General features: G+C 47.9%; 1 protein-coding gene across 1 annotated transcript in view; it reads left to right on the top strand.

Annotated features, from left to right (window-relative positions):
- Positions 1 to 2,277: 2,277 nt before the first annotated feature.
- LOC137381165 (probable G-protein coupled receptor 139) overlaps positions 2,278 to 22,362 on the top strand; it is a 41,717-nt gene continuing 21,632 nt past the window's right edge. The window contains exon 1 of the mRNA XM_068053549.1: positions 2,278 to 2,458. Within this exon, the coding sequence (XP_067909650.1) occupies positions 2,278 to 2,458 (181 nt within the window). The remainder of the gene's footprint in view (positions 2,459 to 22,362) is intronic.

Genomic DNA, 22,362 nt, shown 5'->3' with positions numbered 1-22,362 from the left:
CGGGTTCCCGCTTGCGGACTGAGCGGAGGCGTTCCGCAAAATGGTCACCTAGTCTGCACTTGGTCTCCCCAATGGAGAGGAGACCACACTGTGAGCAGCGAATACAGTACACTAAATTGAAATAAGTACAAGTAAATCGCTGCTTCACCTAAAAGGAGTGTTTGGGGCCTGGGATAGTGAGGAGAGAGGAGGTAAATGGACAGGTATTACACCTCCTGCGATTGCAGGGGTAGGTGCCATGAGACGGGGACGAGGTGGTGGGGGTAATGGAGGAGTGGACCGTGTTTAGTTTAGAGATACAGCACTGAAACAGGCCCATCGGCCCACCGAGTCTGTGCCGACCATCAACAAGCCATTCATACTAATCCTACACTAATTCCATATTCCTACCACATCCCACCTGTCCCTATATTTCCCTACCACCTACCTGTAGTAGGGGCAATTTGTAATGGCCAATTTACCTATCAACCTGCAAGTCTTTTGGCAGGTGGGAGGAAACCGGGGCACCCGGAGGAAACCCACGCGGACACAGGGAGAACTTGCAAACTCCACACAGGCAGTACCCAGAATTGAACCCGGGTCGCTGGAGCTGTGAGGCTGCGGTGCTAACCACTGCGCCACTGTCCCGCAGAGAGGGTGTCGCAGAGAGAACGATCCCTTCAGAATGCTGACAGGGGAAGAGAGGGGAAGATGCATTTGGCAGTGGCATCACGCTGGAGGTGGCGTAAATGGTGGAGGATGATCCTTTGGATATGAAGGCTGATGGGATGAAAAGTGAGGACAAGGGGAACCCTGTCATGTTTCTGTGAGGAAGGGGAAGGGGTGAGGGTAGAGGTGTGGAAAATGAGCCGGACACGGTTGAGGGTTCCGTCAACAACAATGGGGGGAATCCTCGGTTGAGGAAAAAGGAAGTCATATCAGAAGCACCGTCGTGGAAGGTGGCATCATCAGAGCAGATACGTCAGAGACAGAGAAACTGGGAGAATGGAATGGAGTCCTTACAGGAGGTAGGGCGTGAGAAGTGTAGTCGAGGTAGCTGTGGGCGTCCGAGGGCTTATTATGGACATTCGTAGACAATCTATCCCCAGAGATGGAGACAGTCTGACTCAGGCCCCCTCTGCCAACTCTTTTTCCGGTACATTGATGACTGTATCGGTGCCGTTTTCTGCTCCCACCCCGAACTGGAAAACTTTATCAGCGTTGCATCCAATTTCCACCCTTCTCTCACCTTTGCATGGTCCATCTCAGACACTTCCCTTCCCTTCCACGACTTCTCGGGTCTGGTAACTATGTCCTTCTGAAGGCTCTGACTATCCAGCTCACAGTTTACATTTCCCAGCTCCACATCATTTGCAAACGTTGAAATTATGCCATTCATATATACGTCTGTGCCATTAATATGTGACAAAAGGAGGAGTGATCCGAATACTGATCAATGGGGAACACTAAAGTATACTCCCATCCAGTCTGAACAACAACTTTTCACAACTTCTCTCTGCTTTCTGTTTCTTAGGCAGTTTCATATCCACACTGTCACTGCCCATTTAATCAATGGGCTGTAGATTTCCTAAGAAGTCCATGACATGGCATTTGATCAGATGACATTTGAAAGTCCGTATAAATAACATCAGCCATGCTGCCTTCAACAAGCCACTCTTTGACGTCATTGAAGAACTCGATCAAGTTTGTCAGACATGATTGGCATTAACATATCCAGGATGCTTGTCATTTATAAACTCCTGTTTGTCAAGGCTAAAAGGATTTGTCCCAGCTTATAGACTGTCATAGTTTCCCCAAATTTACATTGATGTTAGACGGCTCGAACTGGAATTCCAGAGTTTATCCATTTCTCTGGTTTTAAACAGGGTGTCACATTGGGCAATCTGTAGTAATTTATCATCACTGCAATATCCTATGAGCATTGCAAGATGCTGGCCATTGATTTCCTCTGCTATTTCCATCATTCTTTCCATCAGCAACCCTCATACATCCCACCTGGAACGCGTAAATGTTATTCGTTATCATGGTACCAACAGTGTTGGATTGAAAGGAGTTAACTGAACCTGTTTGTTCAGTGACTATAACAAATGTCCGTCTCTATGGACCCTAACTGTGTCACTGGAGAGTTTCCATCTTCTATTAATAAAGGGCTCCTTTCAATCTGCTATCCCAAAGTGTCAGCGGGAGCTTCATCCCTGGCACTAATGGATCAGTGGGTCTAGAGAGAAGGAGAAGATAGATCAGAATCTGAGAGCAATAGGTTGTAATGTTACAAAAATGGAACAGAATCTGAGAACAATTGATTGGAATGTTACAACAATGGACAAGAGTTTATTGTATTGGTTTGACAGTCTTACTGCAGACGATGATTGGAAACCATTAGTTTGGCGGATCTCCGATGCATTGAATATGATTCAATGCATTTACTATCCCTTTCTCGCTATTGTTGGTGTCCCTGGTAAGTCTCTCTCTCTCTCTGTGTACCTTTTAATTCAATAAACCATGTTTAACTGCATTACCGATCTTATCGTTTACTCTGTCCACCTTGATACTGTTGTCATTCCTGGTAAATATCTGTCTCCAGATATTAGCTCTAACAACCATTGCTAACTGTATTACTATTGTTTTAATTTGCTGTTGCTTCTTTTCTGCTGTTGTCACACTGCTAAGTCACTCTATTCAGCTATTACGTGTGTCAGGCACAATTCAATGCATTACCGCCCTTGTTATTGACGTATTGGGGAGATTGAAGCCATTGTTTTCAGTATCCAACACAAACTCTGTTCTCTATCCAACGAATTTGCCAATACATGAGGCTGAAACAGAGTATTCAATTCCTCGCTCATTGCTTGGACCCTGAGCTAAGTTCCAATACTGTATCCTCTCCATCCCCAATCCTGTCTACGACCATTTCCTGGACATTTTCCACCCTGACTTGTCTCGTGCTCCTGCACACTGCTACCCCAGTGGCTGTAGACAGTTCTATTTGTTCATGGACGTGGGCATCGTTGGGTAGGCCAGGAATTATTGTCCATCCCTAAATGCCGTTGAGAAGGTAGAGGTGATCTGTTTTCCTGAACGTTTGTTACCCAGCGACAGTGAAGGAATGGCAATATAATTCTAAGTCAGGTTGGTGTGCTGCTTGGAGGGGAACTTGCTGGTGGTGGTGTTCCTATGTATCTGCTCCCTTTGCCCTTCTAGCTGGTAGAGGTTGCGGGTTTGGAAGGTGCTCTTGATGGAGGCTTGGTGAGTTGCTGCAGTTCATCTTGGAGACTGTACACACTGCTAACATTTTGCTCCAATGCTGGAGTCATAGATTTCTGACATAGAAGGAGGCCACTATGCATGCTGGCACTGTGCAGAGCAGTCCAGTCAGTCCCACTTTTTTCTTCATTCATGGGATGTGCGCGACGCTGGCCAGGCCAGCATTTATTACCCATCCCTAATTGCCATTGCCTTCTTGAACTGCTGCTGTCCATGTAGGGTAGGTACACCCACAGTGCTGGTAGGAAGGGAGTTCCAGGATTTTGACCTAGCGCCAGTGATGGAACGGCGATATAGATCCAAGTCAGGATGGTGTGTTGTTCACTCCCTTTACAATCCCCATAGCCCTGCAAGTACATTTCCTTCAAGTGCCCATCCAGTTTCCTTTAGAAATCATTGATTTATCTTTCCTTCCACCACCCTTATGGGCAGCGACCATTACGACCCACTGCATAAAAATAGTTCTTCTTCACATTCCCTCTGCATCTCTCGCCCGAAACATTCCACCTGTGTCCCCTGGCCCTTGTACCATCAGTTAATGGGAACAATTTCTCCTTGTCTACCTTATCTAAGCCTGTTATCATCAAATTGCCCCCCAATCTCCTTTGCACCAGTGAGAAGCACATCAGTTTTTCCAAACTAGCATTGTAACTAAAAGCCCCCATCCCTAGAATTTCCTCTGCTCCCTCTCAAGGACTCTCACATCATTCCGCAAGTGTGGTGATAAGAACAAGGCACAGAACTCCAATTGGGGCCGAACCAGAGCTCCATATCATTGCATTATAAAACTTCCCTACTTTTGCATTCTATTTCTCAATTTATGAAGCCCAATCTGTCTGTATTTCCTTTCACATTCAAACGCACATGGAACCCCAGCTCCCTCTGTTCCTACACACTCTTTAGAACAGTGCCATTAAGGCTATATTGCCTCACCCTATCCCTTCTGCAAAATTGCATCACATCATACTTGTTTTATCAAAATCCATCTGCACCTTTCTGCCTATTCTGCTAGTATATCTATGTCCTGTTGCAGGCAAATCATATCATCCTCACTGTTTGTCCCTCCTCCAAGTTTGTTATCAGCAAATTTTGAAATTCCACTGTATATCCAATACCAAGTCATTTGCATACATCAAACTAAAAGCAGTGGTCCTAGCCATGCCCTTTAGGGAACACCACTGTCTACCATCCTCCAGTCTGAAATCAACAACTTTTTACCACAATAACTGTTTACTGTCATTAAGCCATTTGTTTACTCCTATTGGACACTGACCCTCCTATTCTATGAGCCTAAATTTTATTCACCAACTTTTTATCTGGTACTTTATCAAACACTTTCTTCAAATCCATATAGACAACATCCACAGCATTCCTTTCATCAACTTTCTCTGAATCTTTACCAAAGATACAATTAGATAAGTCAAGCATGATCTCCCTTTTACAAATCTGTGCTCAATTTCCTTAATAAACTCAAACCTCTGCAAGCCTGTGACCTGCTTATGCAGCCACGGTATTTAGATGGCGACTCCAGTTCAGTTGCTGGTCAATAGTAGCCCCTAGGATGTTGACAGTGGCGGATTCAGCGATGGTAATGCCGTTGAATGTCAAGGGGAGATGGTTAGGTTCTCTCTTGTTGGAGATGGTCATTGCCTGGCACCTGTGTGGCGTGAATGTTATTTGCCACTTATCAGCGCAAGCCTGGATATTGTCCAGGTCTTGCTGCATTTCTACACTGACTGCTTCAGTACCTGAGGAGTCACAAATAGTGCCAAACATTGTGCAATCATCAGCAAACATCCCCACTTCTAACCTTAGGTATGAAGGAAGGTCATTGATGGAGCAGCTGAAGATGGTTGGGCCCAGGACACGAACCTGAGGAACTCTTGCAGTGATGTCCTGGAGCTCAAATGATTGACCTCCAACAACCACAACCATCTTCCTTTGTGCTAGGTATGACTCCAGCCAGCGGAGGGTTTTCGCCCTGATTCCCAGTGACCTCAGTTTGGCTAGAGCTCCTTGATGCCATACTCGGTCATATGCTGTCTTCATGTCAAGGGCAATCACTCTTCCCTCACCTCTTGAGTTCTGCTCTTTTGTCCATGTTTGAACCAAGGCTGTTATGAGGTCAGGAGCTGAGTGGCCATCGCGGACCCCAAACTGAGCGTCACTGAGCAGGTTATTGTGAAGCAAGTGCCGCTTGATGGCACTGTTGATGACACCTTCCATCACTTGACTGACGATTGAGAGTCGTCTGATGGGACTGTAATTGGCCGGGTTGGACTTGTCCTGCTTTTTGTGTACAGGACATACCTGGGCAATTTTCCACATTGCAGGATAGATGCCAGTGTTGCGGCTGGACTGGAACAGCTTGGCTAGGGGCGCTGCAAGTTCTGGAGCGCAGGTCTTCAGTACTATTGCCGGAATATTGTCCGGGGCCATAGCTTTGCAGTATCCAGTGCCTTCAGTCGTTTCTTGATATCACGCAGAGTGAAACGAATTGGCTCAAGTTTGGCATTTGTGATGCTGGGGACTTGAGGAGGGGGCCGAGGTGGATCATCAACTCGGCACTTGTGGCTGAAGATTGTTGCAAATGCTTCAGCCGTATTTTTCGTACTGAAGTGCTGGGCTCCCCCATCATTGAGGATGGGGATATTTGTGGAGCCACCTCCTCCAGTTAGTTGTTTAATTGTCCACCAACATTCACGACTGGATGTGGTCGGACTACAAAGATTCAATCTGATCCGTTGGTTGTGGGATCGCTTAGCTCTGTCCATCGCATGCTGCTTACGCAGTTTGACACGCAGATAGTTCTGTGTTGCAGCTTCACCAGGTTGACACCTCATTTTGAGGTATGTCTGGTGCTTCTCCTGGCATGCCCTCCTGCTCTCTTCATTGAACCAGGGTTGATCTCCTGGCTTGATGGTAATGGTAGAGTGGGGAATATGCCAGGCCATGACTTTACCGATTGTGGTTGAGTGCAATTCTGCTGCTGCTGATGGCCCACAGCGGTTCATAGATGCCCAGTTTTGCATTGCTAGATCTGTTCGAAATATGTCCCATTTAGCACGGTGATACTGCCACACAACACGATGGACGGTATCCTGAATGTGAAGGCGGGACTAAGTCTCCACAAGGACTGCACGGTGGTCACTCCTACCAGTACAGTCATGGACAGAAGCATCTGCAGCAGGCAGATTGGTGAGGGCGAGGTCAAGTATGTATTTCCCTCTTGTTGGTTCCCCCACCACCTGCCGCAGACCCAGTCTCGCAGCTATGTCCTTTAGTACTCGGCCAGCTTGGTCAGTAGTGGTGCTACCGAGCCAATCTTGGTGATGGGCATTGAAGTCCCCACCCAGAGTACATTTTGTGTTCTTGCCACCCTCAGTGCTTCCTCCAAGTGGTGTTTAACATGGTGGAGTACAGAGTCATCAGCTGAGGGAGGGCGATAGGTGGTAATCAACAGGAGGTTCCCTTGCCCATGTTTGACCCGATGCCACGAGACTTCATGGGGTCCGGAGTCAATGTTGAGGACTCCCAGGGGAACTCCCTCCCTACTGTATACCACTATTTCGCGACTCTTGTGGGTCTCTCCTGCCGGTGGGGCAGGACATACCCGGGGATGATGATGGCATTGTCTGGGACATTGTCTGTAAGGTATGATTCCGTGAGTATGACTATGTCAGGCTGTTGCTTGACTGGTCAATGGGACAGTTCTCCCAACTTTGTCACATGCCCCCAGATGTTAGTAAGGAGGACTTTGCAGGGCCGACAGAGCTGAGTTTGACGTTGTTGTTTCCGGTGCCTAGGTCGATGCCGTGTGGTCCGTGCGGTTTCATTCCTTTTTATTGACTTCGTAGCGGTTAGGTACAACTGAGTGGCTTGCGAGGCCACTTCAGAGGGCATGCAAGAGTTAACCACATTGCTGTGGGTCTGGAGTCACATGTAGGGCAGACCAGTTAAGGACAGCAGATATGCCCAAAGGACATTGGAGAACCAAATCGGTTTTTACAACAGTCGACAATTATTTCATGGCCATCATTAGCTTTTAATTACAAATTTAAAAATTACATTCAAATTCCATTTCCTGATTCGAATCCATAACTCCAGAGAAATACCCTGGGTCTCTGGGATACTAGTAGAGTGATAATATTACTCCGTTACCGCCATCCATGGTATCCTGGGCTTGTTGACCAATATTCACACTGTTCCAGCTCGACATTGTGATCAGTATCCTGGGCTGGTTGACCCATATTCACACTGTACCAGCTCAGCAAGGCGATCAGTATCCTGGGCCGTTTGGCCAATATTCACACTGTATTAGCTCGGCAAGGAGTTCACTATAATGGGCAACTTAAATCATATCCACACTGTGCCAGCTCGGCATGGTGATCAGTATCCTGGGCTAATTGACTCATCTTCTCACACCAACAGTTCAGCATGGTGATCAGTATCCGAGGTGAAATGACCCATATTCACACTGCACCAGATTGGCATGGTGATCAGTATCCTGGTCTGGTTGACCCATATTCACACTGTCCCAGCTCGGCATGGAGGTCCGTATCTTGGGCTGCTTGACCCATATTCGCACTGTACCAGATCGTAATGGTGATCAGTATCCTCGGCTGGTTGACCCATATTCACACTGTACCAGCTCGGCATGGTGATCAGTATCATGGCTGTTTGACCAATATTAACACTGTACAAGCTCGGCATGGTGATCAGCATCCTGTGCTGTTTGACCCATATTCACACTGCACCAGCTCGGCATGGTGATCAGTATCCTGGTCTGGCTGTCCCATATTCACACTGTCCCAGCTCGGCATGGAGGTCCGTATCTTGGGCTGCTTGACCCATATTCGCACTGTACCAGATCGTAATGGTGATCAGTATCCTCGGCTGGTTGACCCATATTCACACTGTACCAGCTCGGCATGGTGATCAGTATCATGGCTGTTTGACCAATATTAACACTGTACAAGCTCGGCATGGTGATCAGCATCCTGTGCTGTTTGACCCATATTCACACTGCACCAGCTCGGCATGGTGATCAGTATCCTGGTCTGGCTGTCCCATATTCACACTGTCCCAGCTCGGCATGGAGGTCCGTACCTTGGGCAGCTTGACGCATATTCGCACTGCACCAGATCATCATGGTGATCAGTATCCTCGGCTGGTTAACCCATATTCACACAGTACCAGCTCGGCATGGTGATCAGTATACTGCGCTGTTTGACGCATATTCATACTGTACCAGCTCGGCAAGGCGATCAGTATCGTGGTCTGGTTGAACAATATTCACACTGTACCAGCTCGGCAAGGTGATCAGTATACTGGGCTGTTTGGCCAATATTCACACTGTACCACCTCGGCAAGGTGATCACTGTACTGGGCTATTTGAATCATCTTCACACTGTACCAGCTCAGCATGGTGATCAGCATTCTGGGCTGCTTGACACAGATTCACACTGTACCAGCTCGGCATGGTGATCTGTATCCTGGGCTATTTGACTCATATTCTCACTTCAGCAGCTCGGCATGGTGATCAGTATCCGGGGCTCGTTGACCCATATTCACACTGTACCAGCTCGGCATGAGGATCAGTCTCCTGGGCAAGTTGACTCATACTCACACTGTACCAGCTCAGCATCGTGATCAGTATCCTTGACGGTTTTTCCCATATTCACAGTGTACCAGTTGAGCATGGTGATCAGTATCCTGGGCTGGTGTAACCCATATTCACACTGTACCAGCTCGTCATGGCTATCAGTATTTTGGGCTGGTTGACCTATATTCACACTGTACCAGCTCGGCATGTCGTTCAGTTTGCTGTGCTGTTTTACCCCGATTCACAAAGCACCAGCTCGGCATGGCGATCAGTATCCTGGACTGTTTGACCCATATTCACACTGTACCAGCTCAGCATGGTGATCAGTATCCTGGGCTGTTTGACCCATATTCACACTGTACCAGCTCCGCATGGTGATCAGTATCCTCGGCAGTTTGACCAATATTAACACTGTAGAAGCTCAGCATGGTGATCATTATCGTTGACTGTTTTCCCCATATTCACACTGTACCAGCTCGGCATGGTGATCAGTATCCTGGTCTGGCTGACCCATATTCACACTGTCCCAGCTCGGCATGGAGGTCCGTATCTTGGGCAGCTTGACGCATATTCGCACTGTACCAGATCATCATGGAGATCAGTATCCTCGGCTGGTTAACCCATATTCACACTGTACCAGCTCGGCATGGTGATCAGTATACTGCGCTGTTTGACACATATTCACACTGTACCAGCACGGCATGGTGATCAGTATACTGCGCTGTTTGACCCATATTCACACTGTACCAGCACGGCATGGTGATCAGTATACTGCGCTGTTTGACACATATTCACACTGTACCAGCCCGGCATGGTGATCAGCATACTGCGCTGTTTGACCCATATTCATACTGTACCAGCTCGGCAAGGCGATCAGTATCGTGGTCTGGTTGAACATTATTCACACTGTACCAGCTCGGCAAGGTGATCAGTGTACTGGGCTGTTTGGCCAATATTCACACTGTACCAGCTCGGCAAGGTGATCACTGTACTGGGCTATTTGAATCATATTCAAACTGTACCAGCTCAGCATGGTGATCAGCATTCTGAGCTGCTTGACACAGATTCACACTGTACCAGCTCGGCATGGTGATCTGTATCCCGGGCTATTTGACTCATATTCTCACTACAGCAGCTCGGCATGGTGATCAGTATCCGGGTCTCGTTGACCCATACTCACACTGTACCAGCTCAGCATCGTGATCAGTATCCTTGACGGTTTTTCCCATATTCACACTGTACCAGCTGAGCATGGTGATCAGTATCCTGGGCTGGTGTGACCCATATTCACACTGTACCAGCTCGGCATGTCGTTCAGTTTGCTGTGCTGTTTGACCCCGATTCACAAAGCACCGGCTCGGCATGGCGATCAGTATCCTGGGCTGTTTGACCCATATTCACACTGTACCAGCTCAGCATGGTGATCAGTATCCTGTGCTGGTTGACCCATATTCACACTGTACCAGCTCGGCATGGTGATCAGTATCCTGGGCTGTTTGACCCATATTCACACAGTACCAGCTCGGCATGAGGATCAGAATCCTGGGCAGGTTGACTCATATTCACACTGTTCCAGCTCGGCATGGTGATCTGTATCCTGGGCTGTTTGACCCACATTCACTCTGTACAAGTTCGGCAAGTTGATCAGTATCCGGTTCTGGTTGACCCATATTCACACTGCACCAGTTCGACATGATGATCAGTAACCTGGGCTGGTGGACGCATATTCACACTGTTCCAGCTCGGCATGGTGATCTGTATCCTGTGGTGTGTGACCCACATTCACTCTGTACAAGCTCGGCAAGTTGATCAGTATCCGGGTCTGGTTGACCCATATTCACACTGCACCAGTTCGGCATGGTGATCAGTATTCTGGGCTGGTTGACCCATATTCACACTATACCAGCAAGGCCTGGGGATCAGTATCCTGGGCAAGTTGACTCATATTCACACTGCACCAGCTCAGTTTGGTGATCAGTATCCTGGGCTGTTTGACCCATATTCACACTGTTCCAGCTCAGCATGGTGATCAGTATCCTTGAACTTTTTTCCCATGTACAAACTGTCCCAGCTCGGCATGGTGATCAGTATCCTGGGCTCGTTGACCCTTATATACACTGTACCAGCTCAGCATGGTGATCAGCATCCTGGGCTATTCGACTCATATTCACACTGTACCAGCTCAGCATGTCGATCAGTATCCTGGGCTGGTTGACCCATATTCTCACTGTACCAGCTCGGCATGTCGATCATTATCCTGGGCTGGTTGACGCATATTCACACTGTTCCAGCTCGGCATGGTGATCTGTATCCTGTGGTGTGTGACCAACATTCACACTGTACCAGCTCGGCATGGTGATCAGTATCCGGGGCTCGTTGACCCATATTCACACAGTACCAGCTCGGCATGAGGATCAGAATCCTGGGCAGGTTGACTCATGTTCACACTGTTCCAGCTCGGCATGGTGATCTGTATTCGGTACTGTTTGACCCACATTCACACTGTACAAGCTCGGGATGTTGATCAGTATCCTGGGCTGGTTGACCCATATTCACACTGTACCAGCTCCGCAAGGTGATCAGTATCCTCGGCAGTTTGACCAATATTAACACTGTAGAAGCTCAGCATGGTGATCATTATCGTTGACTGTTTTCCCCATATTCATACTGTACCAGCTCGGCAAGGTAATCAGTATCCTGGGCTGGTTGAAACATATTCACACTGTACCAGCTCGGCATGGTGATCAGTATACTGTGCTGCTTGACCCATATTTTCACTGTACCAGCTCGTCATGGTGATCAGCATCCTCTGCTGTTTGACCCATATTCACACTGTACCAGCTCGGCATGGTGATCAGTATCCTGGTCTGGCTGACCCATATTCACACTGTCCCAGCTCGGCATGGAGGTCCGTATCTTGGGCAGCTTGACGCAAATTCGCACTGTACCAGATCATCATGGTGATCAGTATCCTCGGCTGGTTAACCCATATTCACACTGCACCAGCTCGGCATGGTGATCAGTATACTGCGCTGTTTGGCACATATTCACACTGTACCAGCACGGCATGGTGATCAGTATACTGCGCTGTTTGACCCATATTCATACTGTACCAGCTCGGCAAGGCGATCAGTATCGTGGTCTGGTTGAACAATATTCACACTGTACCAGCTCGGCAAGGTGATCAGTGTACTGGGCTGTTTGGCCAATATTCACACTGTACCAGCTCGGCAAGGTGATCACTGTACTGGGCTATTTGAATCATATTCAAACTGTACCAGCTCAGCATGGTGATCAGCATTCTGAGCCGCTTGACACAGATTCACACTGTACCAGCTCGACATGGTGATCTGTAGCCCAGGCTATTTGACTCATATTCTCACTACAGCAGCTCTGCTTGGTGATCAGTATCCGGGTCTCGTTGACCCATACTCACACTGTACCAGCTCAGCATGTCGATCAGTATCCTGGGCTGGTTGACCCATATTCTCACTGTACCAGCTCGGCATGTCGATCATTATCCTGGGCTATTTGACTCATATTCTCACGACAGCAGCTCGGCATGGTGATCAGCATCCTGGGCTATTCGACTCATATTCACACTGTACCAGCTCAGCATGTCGATCAGTATCCTGGGCTGGTTGACCCATATTCTCACTGTACCAGCTCGGCATGTCGATCATTATCCTGGGCTGTTTGACGCATATTCACACTGTTCCAGCTCGGCATGGTGATCTGTATCCTGTGGTGTGTGACCCACATTCACACTGTACCAGCTCGGCATGGTGATCAGTATCCGGGGCTCGTTGACCCATTTTCACACAGTACCAGCTCGGCATGAGGATCAGAATCCTGGGCAGGTTGACTCATATTCGCACTGTTCCAGCTCGGCATGGTGATCTGTATCCGGTACTGTTTGACCCACATTCACACTGTACAAGCTCGGCATGTTGATCCGTATCCTGGGCTGGTTGACCCATATTCACACTGTACCAGCTCCGCATGATGATCAGTATCCTCGGCAGTTTGACCAATATTAACACTGTAGAAGCTCAGCATGGTGATCATTATCGTTGACTGTTTTCCCCATATTCACACTGTACCAGCTCGGCAAGGTAATCAGTATCCTGGGCTGGTTGAAACATATTCACACTGTACCAGCTCGGCATGGTGATCAGTATACTGTGCTGCTTGACCCATATTTTCACTGTACCAGCTCGTCATGGTGATCAGCATCCTCTGCTGTTTGACCCATATTCACACTGTACCAGCTCGGCATGGTGATCAGTATCCTGGTCTGGCTGACCCATATTCACACTGTCCCAGCTCGGCATGGAGGTCCGTATCTTGGGCAGCTTGACGCATATTCGCACTGTACCAGTTCATCATGGTGATCAGTATCCTCGGCTGGTTAACCCATATTCACACTGTACCAGCTCGGCATGGTGATCAGTGTACTGCGCTGTTTGACACATATTCACACTGTACCAGCACGGCATGGTGATCAGTATACTGCGCTGTTTGACCCATATTCATACTGTACCAGCTCGGCAAGGCGATCAGTATCGTGGTCTGGTTGAACAATATTCACACTGTACCAGCTCGGCAAGGTGATCAGTGTACTGGGCTGTTTGGCCAATATTCACACTGTACCAGCTCGGCAAGGTGATCACTGTACTGGGCTATTTGAATCATATTCAAACTGTAGCAGCTCATTATGGTGATCAGCATTCTGAGCTGCTTGACACAGATTCACACTGTACCAGCTCGGCATGGTGCTCTGTATCCTGGACTGTTTTTCCCATATTCACACTGTGCCAGCTCGGCATGTTGATCAGTATCCTGGGCTGTTTGACCCATATTCGCACTGTAGCAGCTCGGTATGGTGATCAGTATCCTGGGCTGGTTGACCCATATTCATACTGTTCCAGCTCAGGATTCTGATCAGAATCCTGGCTTGTTGACCCACATTGACACTATACCAGCTCGGCAAGGTGATCCGTATCCTGGGATGTTTGACCCATATACACGTTGTACCATCTCGGCATCGTGATTAGTATCCTGGGCTGTTTGACCCATATTCACACTGTCCCAGCTCGGCATAGTGATCAGTATCCTGGGCTAGTTGACCGATATTCACACTATCCCAGCTCGGCAAGCTGATCATTATCCTGGGCTGGTTGAGCCATCTTCACATTGTACCAGCTCAGCATGGTGATCAGTATCCTGGGCTGGTTGATCCTTATTCACACTGTACCAGCTCGGCATGACGATAGTTATGCTGGGCTGTTTGACCCATATTCATACTGTACCAGCTCAGCATGGCGAGCAGTATCCTGGGCTGGTTGACCCATATTCACACTGTACCAGCTCGGCATGGCGATCAGTATCCTGGGCTGTTTGACCCATATTCACACTGTATCAGCTCGGCATGGCGATCAGTATCCTGGGCCGGTTGACCCATATTTGCACCGTACCAGCCCGGCATGGTGATCAGAATCCTGCGCCGTTTGACCCATGTATACACTGTCCCAGCTCGTCATAGCGATCTGTATCCTGGGCTGTTTGACCCATATTCACACTGCACCAGCTTGGCATGGTGATCAATATCCTTGGCTGGTTGACCAATATTAACAGTGGACCAGCTTGGCATGGCCATTAGTATCCTGGTCTCGTTGACCCCTATTCAAATGTACCAGCTCGGCATGGTGATCAGTATCGTGGGCTGTTTGACTCATATTCACACTGGACCAGCTCGGCATGGTGATCAGTATCCTGTGATGGTTGAGTCATATTCAGACTGTACCAGCTCGGCATGGTGATCAGTATTGTGGGCTGTTTGACCCATTTTTACACTGTACCAGTTCAGCATGGTGATCGGTATCCTGAGCTGGTTGACTCATATTCAGACTGTACCAGCTCGGCATGGCGATCAGTATCCTGTGCTGGTTGACTCATATTCAGACTGTACCAGCTCGGCATGTTGATCAGTATCCTGGGCTATTTGACTCATATTCACACTGTACCAGATCGGCATGGTAATCAGTATCCCGGGCTGTTTGACTCATATTCACACTGTCCCAGCTCGGCATGGTGCTCTGTATCCTGGACTGTTTTTCCCATATTCACACTGTGCCAGCTCAGGATTCTGATCAGCATCCTGGCTTGTTGACCCACATTGACACTATACCAGCTCGGCAAGGTGATCCGTATCCTGGGATGTTTGACCCATATACACGTTGTACCATCTCGGCATCGTGATTAGTATCCTGGGCTGTTTGACCCATATTCACACTGTCCCTGCTCGGCATAGTGATCAGTATCCTGGGCTAGTTGACCGATATTCACACTATCCCAGCTCGGCAAGCTGATCATTATCCTGGGCTGGTTGAACCATCTTCACATTGTACCAGCTCAGCATGGTGATCAGTATCCTGGGCTGGTTGATCCTTATTCACACTGTCCCAGCTCGGCATGACGATAGTTATGCTGGGCTGTTTGACCCATGTTCACACTGTATCAGCTCGGCATGGCGATCAGTATCCTGGGCTGGTTGACCCATATTTGCACCGTACCAGCCCGGCATGATGATCAGAATCCTGCGCCGTTTGACCCATGTATACACTGTCCCAGCTCGGCATAGCGATCTGTATCCTGGGCTGTTTGACCCATATTCACACTGCACCAGCTTGGCATGGTGATCAACATCCTTGGCTGGTTGACCAATATTAACAGTGGACCAGCTTGGCATGGCCATTAGTATCCTGGTCTCGTTGACCCCTATTCAAATGTACCAGCTCGGCATGGTGATCAGTATCGTGGGCTGTTTGACTCATATTCACACTGGACCAGCTCGGCATGGTGATCAGTATCCTGTGATGGTTGACTCATATTCAGACTGTACCAGCTCGGCATGATGATCAGTATTGTGGGCTGTTTGACCCATTTTTACACTGTACCAGTTCAGCATGGTGATCGGTATCCTGTGCTGGTTGACTCATATTCAGACTGTACCAGCTCGGCATGGCGATCAGTATCCTGTGCTGGTTGACTCATATTCAGACTGTACCAGCTCGGCATGTTGATCAGTTTCCTGGGCTATTTGACTCATATTCACACTGTACCAGATCGGCATGGTAATCAGTATCCCGGGCTGTTTGACTCATATTCAGACTGTACCAGCTCGCCATGGTTATCAGTATCGTGGCTATTTGACTCATATTCACACTGTACCATCTCAGCATGGTGATCAGCATCCTGGGCTGTTTGACCCATATTCACACTGTACCAGCTCGGCATCGTGATCAGTAACCTGGGCTATTTGACACATATTCAAACACCAGCAGTTCGGCATGGTGATTAGTATCCTGGGCTGAATGACCCATATATACACTGGACCAGCTCGGCATGTTGATCAATATCCTGGGCTGGTTGACCCTTCATCACACTGTACCAACTCGGCATGTTGATCAGTATCCTGTGCTGGTTGACCCATATTCACACTGTACCAGCTCGGCATGGTGCTCTGTATCCTTGACTGTCTTTCCCATATTCACACTGTACCAGCTCCGCATGGTTATCAGTATCCTGTGCACGTTGACCCATATTCACACTCGACCTGCTCAGCATTGTGATCAGCAACCTGCGCTGTTTGACCCATATTCACACTATACCAGCTCGGCAAGGTGATCAGTATCCTGGGCTGTTTGACCCATATTCACCTTGTACCATCTCGGCATCGTGATCAGTATCCTATGCTGTTTGACCCATATTCACACTGTCCCAGCTCGGCATAGTGATCAGTATCCTGGGCTGGTTGAGCCATCTTCACGTTGTACCAGCTCGGCATAGTGATCAGTATCCTGGGCTGGTTGACCCATATTCACACTGTCCCAGCTCAGCAAGGTGATCATTATCCTGGGCTGGTTGACCAATATTCACATTGTACCAACTCGGCAATGTTATCAGTATCCTGGGCTGGATGACCCATATTCACACTGTCCGAGCTCGGCATGGTGATCAGTATCCTGGGCTGGTTGATGCATATTCAGACTGTAGGTGCTCGGCATTGCGATCAGTATCCTTGGCTGTTTGATCAATATTCACACTGTATAGCTCGGCATGCTGATCAGTATCCTGAGCTGTTGGACCCATATTCACACTCTACTAGCTTGGCATGGTGATCAGAATCCTGCGCTGTTTTACCCATATTTACACTATCCCAGCTCGGCATGGGTTCGGTATCCTGGGCTGTTTGACCCATATTCACACTGCACCAGCTTGGCATGGTGATCAATATCAATGGCTGGTTGACCAATATTAACACTGGACCAGCTCGGCATGCCGAATAGTATCCTGGGCTGTTTGACCCATATTCACACTGCACCAGCTTGGCATGGTGATCAATATCCTTGCGTGGTTGACCAATATTAGCACTGCACCAGCTCGGCTTGGTGATCAGTATCCTGGGCTGTTTGACAAGTATGCACTCAGCACTAGCTCGGCCTGGCGATCTGTATCGTGGGCAGTTTGGTCCATATTCGGTCTGCACCAGCTCGGCATGGCGATTTGCGTCCTGGGTTGGTTGACCCATTGCACACTGTACCAGCTCAGCATGGTTGCAGAAACACAGAGTCACAGAATAATACACAGAAGAGTCCCTTCGTTCCATCGAGTTTGCACCGATGCATTAAAACACCTGCCCTGTGTACCTGATCCTATTTGCCAGCTCTTGACCCATCGCCTTGAACGTTCTGACGTGCCAAGTGCTCATCCAGCTACTTTTTAAAGGATGTGAGGCAACCTGCCTCTACCAGCCTCCCAGGCAGGGCATTCCAGATCGTCACCACCCTCTGGGTAAAGAAGTTCTTCCTCAAATCGCCCTAAACCTCCGGCTCCTCACCTTAAACCTGTGACCCCTCGTAAATGACCGTTTAACTGAGGGGAACAGCTGCTCCCTCTCCACTCTGTGCATGCCCCTCATAATCTTCTACACCTCGATCAGGTCACCCCTCCGTCTTCTCTGCTGTAGTGAAAACAACCCCACCTATCCAACCTCTCTTCATAGCTTCCATGTTCCATCCCACGCAACATCCTGGTGAATCGGCTCTGCACGCCCTCCAGTGCAATAACATCCTTCCTATAATGTGGAGACAAGAATTGCGCACAGTACTCCAGCTGTCGCCTTACCAAAGTTCTGTCCAACTGCAACATGACCTCCCTGTTTTTGTAATCGGTTGATAAAGACAAGTGTCCCATATGCCTTTTTCACCACCCTATTAACCTGCCCATCTGCCTTCAGAGATCTCTGGACAAACACGCCAAGGTCCCTGTGTTCCTCGGAACTTCCCAGTGTGAGGCCATTCATTGAATACTTCCGTTTCACATTGCTCCTTCCAAAGTGTATCATCTCACACCTTTCAGCGTTAAATTCCTCTGCCACTTTTCTTCCCATCTGACCATCCCGTCTATATCTTCCTGTATCGTCAAACATTCCACCTCACTGTTAAACAGTCGGGCAATCTTTGTATCATCCACGAACTTACTGATCCTACCCCCCACATGCTCATCTATGTCGTTTACATAAATGACAAACAATAGGGGACTCAGCACTGATCCCTGTGGTACGCCACTGGACACTGGCTTCCAGTCACTAAAACAGCCGTCTGTCATCACTCTCTGTCTCCTTTGGCAAAGCCAATTTTGAATGCACCATATCAAGTTACCTTTTATCCCGTCAGCAATTGCTTTCTTGATAAGTCTCCCATGTGGGACCTTGTCAAAGGTTTTGCTGAAATCCATGTAAACTACATCAACTGCACTACCCTCATCTACACACCTGGTCACATGCTCAAAAAATTCAATCAAATTTGTAAGGCATGACCTCCCTCTGACAAAGCCATGCTGACTATTCCTAATCAGATTTTGCCTCACCAAGTGGTGATAGACTCTCTTCTTCAGAATTTTCTCCAATAGTTTCCCTACCACTGACGTGAGATAACTGGTCTGTAGTTCCCTGGCTTATCTCTACAACCTTTCTTAAATAGGGGGACCACATTAGGTTTTCTACAGTCCTCTTGCACCTCCCCCGTGGCCGGAGAGGAATTAAAAATTCGGGTCAGAGCCCCTGCAATCGCCACCGTCGCCTTCCATGGCATCCTGGGACACAAATCGTCCGGACCTGGAGATTTGTCCACCTTTAAGCCTGCCAATAGCTGCAAGACCTTATCACTCCTTATGACAATTTGCTCAAGAACCTCTCAGTCTCTGTCTCTGAATTCCATATCTACATCCTCATTCTCTTGAGTGAAGGCAGATGTGAAATATTCATTCAACACACGACCAATGTTCTCTGGCTCCACCAACATATTTCTCCGTTGGTCCCGAATGGGTCCTACTCTTTCCCTGGTTATCCTCTTCCCATCGATATACTTATAGAATATCTTGGAATTTTCCCCACTTTTACCAGCCAGAGCTTTCTCATGTCCCCTCTTTGCTCTCTCAATTGCATCCTTAAGCTCCATCCTACACTTTCTGTACTCCTCAAATGCTTCCATTGATTTGTTCTCCTTGTATTTGCTAAAAACATCTCTTTTCCTTCTCATCATACCCTGAATATTTATGGTCATCCATGGTTCTCTGGGCCTGTACCCTCCCCATTCCCTTTGTGAATGCCCCCTAATGGTGATTAGCATCCTGGGCTGTTTGACCCTCATTCCCACTGTACCAGCTCGGCATGGCGATAGGTATGCTGGGCTGGTTTGATCCTTATTCACACTGTACCAGCTCAGCATGGCGATCGGTATCCTGGGCTGGTTGACCCATATTCACTCTGTACCAGATCGGAATGCGGATCGGTATCCTGGGCTGTTTGACCCAGATTCGCACCGTACCAGCTCGGTATGGTGATCAGCATCCTGGGCTGGTTGATGGGTGAAATCAAGGGCTCTGGTAAAGGCGATTGACTGGAGTATAAATGTTGTCACACTGAGATAGGACAGCAGGTTGGTTCTCCACTGAGAGATTGACACTCCAACAGGGTGACACTTCAGCAAACCTAGTAATTTGTTAAATCATCATCTATGTGAGCCTTTGAGCCCGGAGATCCACAACCATAGGAACATAGGAAATCGGAGCTGGAATAGGCCATTCAGCCCCTCAAGCCTGCTCTGCCATTCGTCAAGATCATGGTTGATCATCTACCTCTAACCATTTCCCCACACTATCGCCATAATCTCTGGATATTTTTAATATATGGAAATCTGTCTATCTCTGTCTAGAATATAATCAATGGCTGAGCCTCCACAGCCCTCTGCAGTAGAGAATTGCAAAATTTCACCAGCCTCTGTATGAAGATATTCCTCGTCATTTCAGTCCGAAAGTGTCCAGCTTCCACTCCGAGACTGTGTCTCCTGGTTCGAGATTTGGGGCAGTTTTGGTCTCCTTACCTGAGGGAGGATGTTCTTGCTATAGAGGGAATGCAGCAAAGGTTTACCAGACTGATTCCTGGGATGGCGGAACTGATGTGTGAGGAGATATTGAGTCGGTTAGGATTGTAATGGCTGGAGTTCAGAAGCGTTAGGGGGGATCTCATTGAAACCTACAAAATTCTAAAAGGATAATCAAAGCAAAATGCTGCGGATGCTGGAAATCTGAAATAAAAACAAGAAATGCTGAAACCACTCAGCAGGTCTGGCAGCATCTGTAGAAAGAGAAGCAGAGTTAATGTTTCGGGTCAGTGACCCTTCTTTGGAAAATTTTCACAGGACTTGACAGGCTAGATGGAGGAATGATGTTCCCGCTGGTAAGGAGTCCAAAACCAGGGGTCATAGTCTCAGGATTTTTATTTCATATTGCCAGCATCCGCAGTATTTTGCGTTTCCTATTGTCATAGTCTAAGGAGACGGGGTAAACCTTTCAGGACAGAGATGAGGAGAAATTTCTTCACCCAGAGATTGGAGAACCAGTGGAATTCACCACCACAGAAAACGGTTGAGGTCAAAATATTGTATGTTTTTAAGAAGGAGTTAGATATATCTCTTGGAGCGTAAGGTCTCAAAGGGTATGGGGCGAAAGCGGGAACAGGTTACAGAGTTGGATGATCAGCCATGATCATTATGAATGGCGGGGCAGGATCGAAGGGGTGAATGGCTTACTCCTGTTCCTATTTTGTAGGTTTCTGTGAGACCACAGAGCCAGGGGAAACATACTTCCTGCATTTATCCTGTCGAGTCCTGAAAGAATTCTGTATGCTTCATTGCCATCTCCTCTCATTCGATTGAACTCTCGAGAATAAAGGGTCAGTTTCATTGATCTCTCCTCATAGACAATCCTGCCATCCTAGGAATCAGTCTAATGAACCTTTGGTGCACTTTCTCTTTGGAAATATATCCTTCCTTGGGTAAGCAAAGATGATTCTTGACAGGAGCGAGAGTAACAGGGTAGTGGTTATGGGGGACTTTAACTTTGAAAATATTGACTGGAAATACTATAGTTCGAGTACTTTAGATGGGTCTGTTTTTGTCCAGTGTGTTCAGGAGGGTTTTCTGACACAGTATGTGGACAGGCCAACTAGGGGCGATGCCACATTGTATTTGGTACTGGGTAATGAACCCGGCCAGGTGTTAGATTTAGAAGTTGGTGAGCACTTTGGTGATAGTGATCACAATTCGGTTAGGTTTACCTTAGAGATGGGCAGGGATAGGCATATACAGCAGGACAATAATTATAGCTGGGGGAAAGGAAATTATGATGCGATTAGGCAAGATTTAGGATGCGTAGGATGGGGAAGGAAACTGCAGGGGATGGGCACAATCGAAATGTGGAGCTTATTCAAGGAGCAGCTACTGCGTGTCCTTGATAAGTATGTACCTGTGAGGCAGGGAGGAAGTTGTCGAGCGAGGGAGCCGTGGTTTACTAAAGAAATTGAAGAGCTTGTCAAGAGGAAGAAGAAGGCTTATGTTAGGATGAGACGTGAAGGCTCAGTTAGGGCGCTTGAGAGTTACAAGCTAGCCAGGAAGGACCTAAAGGGAGAGATGAGAAGAGCAAGGAGAGGACACGAGAAGTCATTGGCGGATAGGATCAAAGAAAACCCTAAGGCTTTCTATTGGTATATCAGGAATAAAAGAATGACTAGAGATAGGTTAGGGCCAATCAAGGATAGTAGTGGGAAGTTGTGTGTGGAATTGGAGGAGATAGGGGAAGTGTTGAATGAATATCTTTCGTAAGTATTTCCAGTGGAGAAAGAAAATGTTGTCGAGGAGAATACTGAGATACAGACTACTAGGCTAGATGGGATTGAGGTTCACAAGGAGGAGGTGTTAGCAATTTTGGAAAGTGTGAAAATAGATAAGTCCCCTGGGCCAGATGGGATTTATCCTAGGATTCTCTGGGAAGCCAGGGAGGAGATTGCAGAGCCTTTGTCCTTGATCTTTATGTCGTCATTGTCGACAGGAATAGTGCTGGAAGACTGGAGGATAGCAAATGTTGTCCCC

The sequence above is a fragment of the Heterodontus francisci genome, chromosome 21 (assembly GCF_036365525.1).
Source record: "Heterodontus francisci isolate sHetFra1 chromosome 21, sHetFra1.hap1, whole genome shotgun sequence".
NCBI lineage: Eukaryota > Metazoa > Chordata > Chondrichthyes > Heterodontiformes > Heterodontidae > Heterodontus > Heterodontus francisci.
The sequence above is the reverse complement of the archived record's forward strand: the minus strand, read 5'-3'. Positions and strand labels throughout refer to the sequence as shown.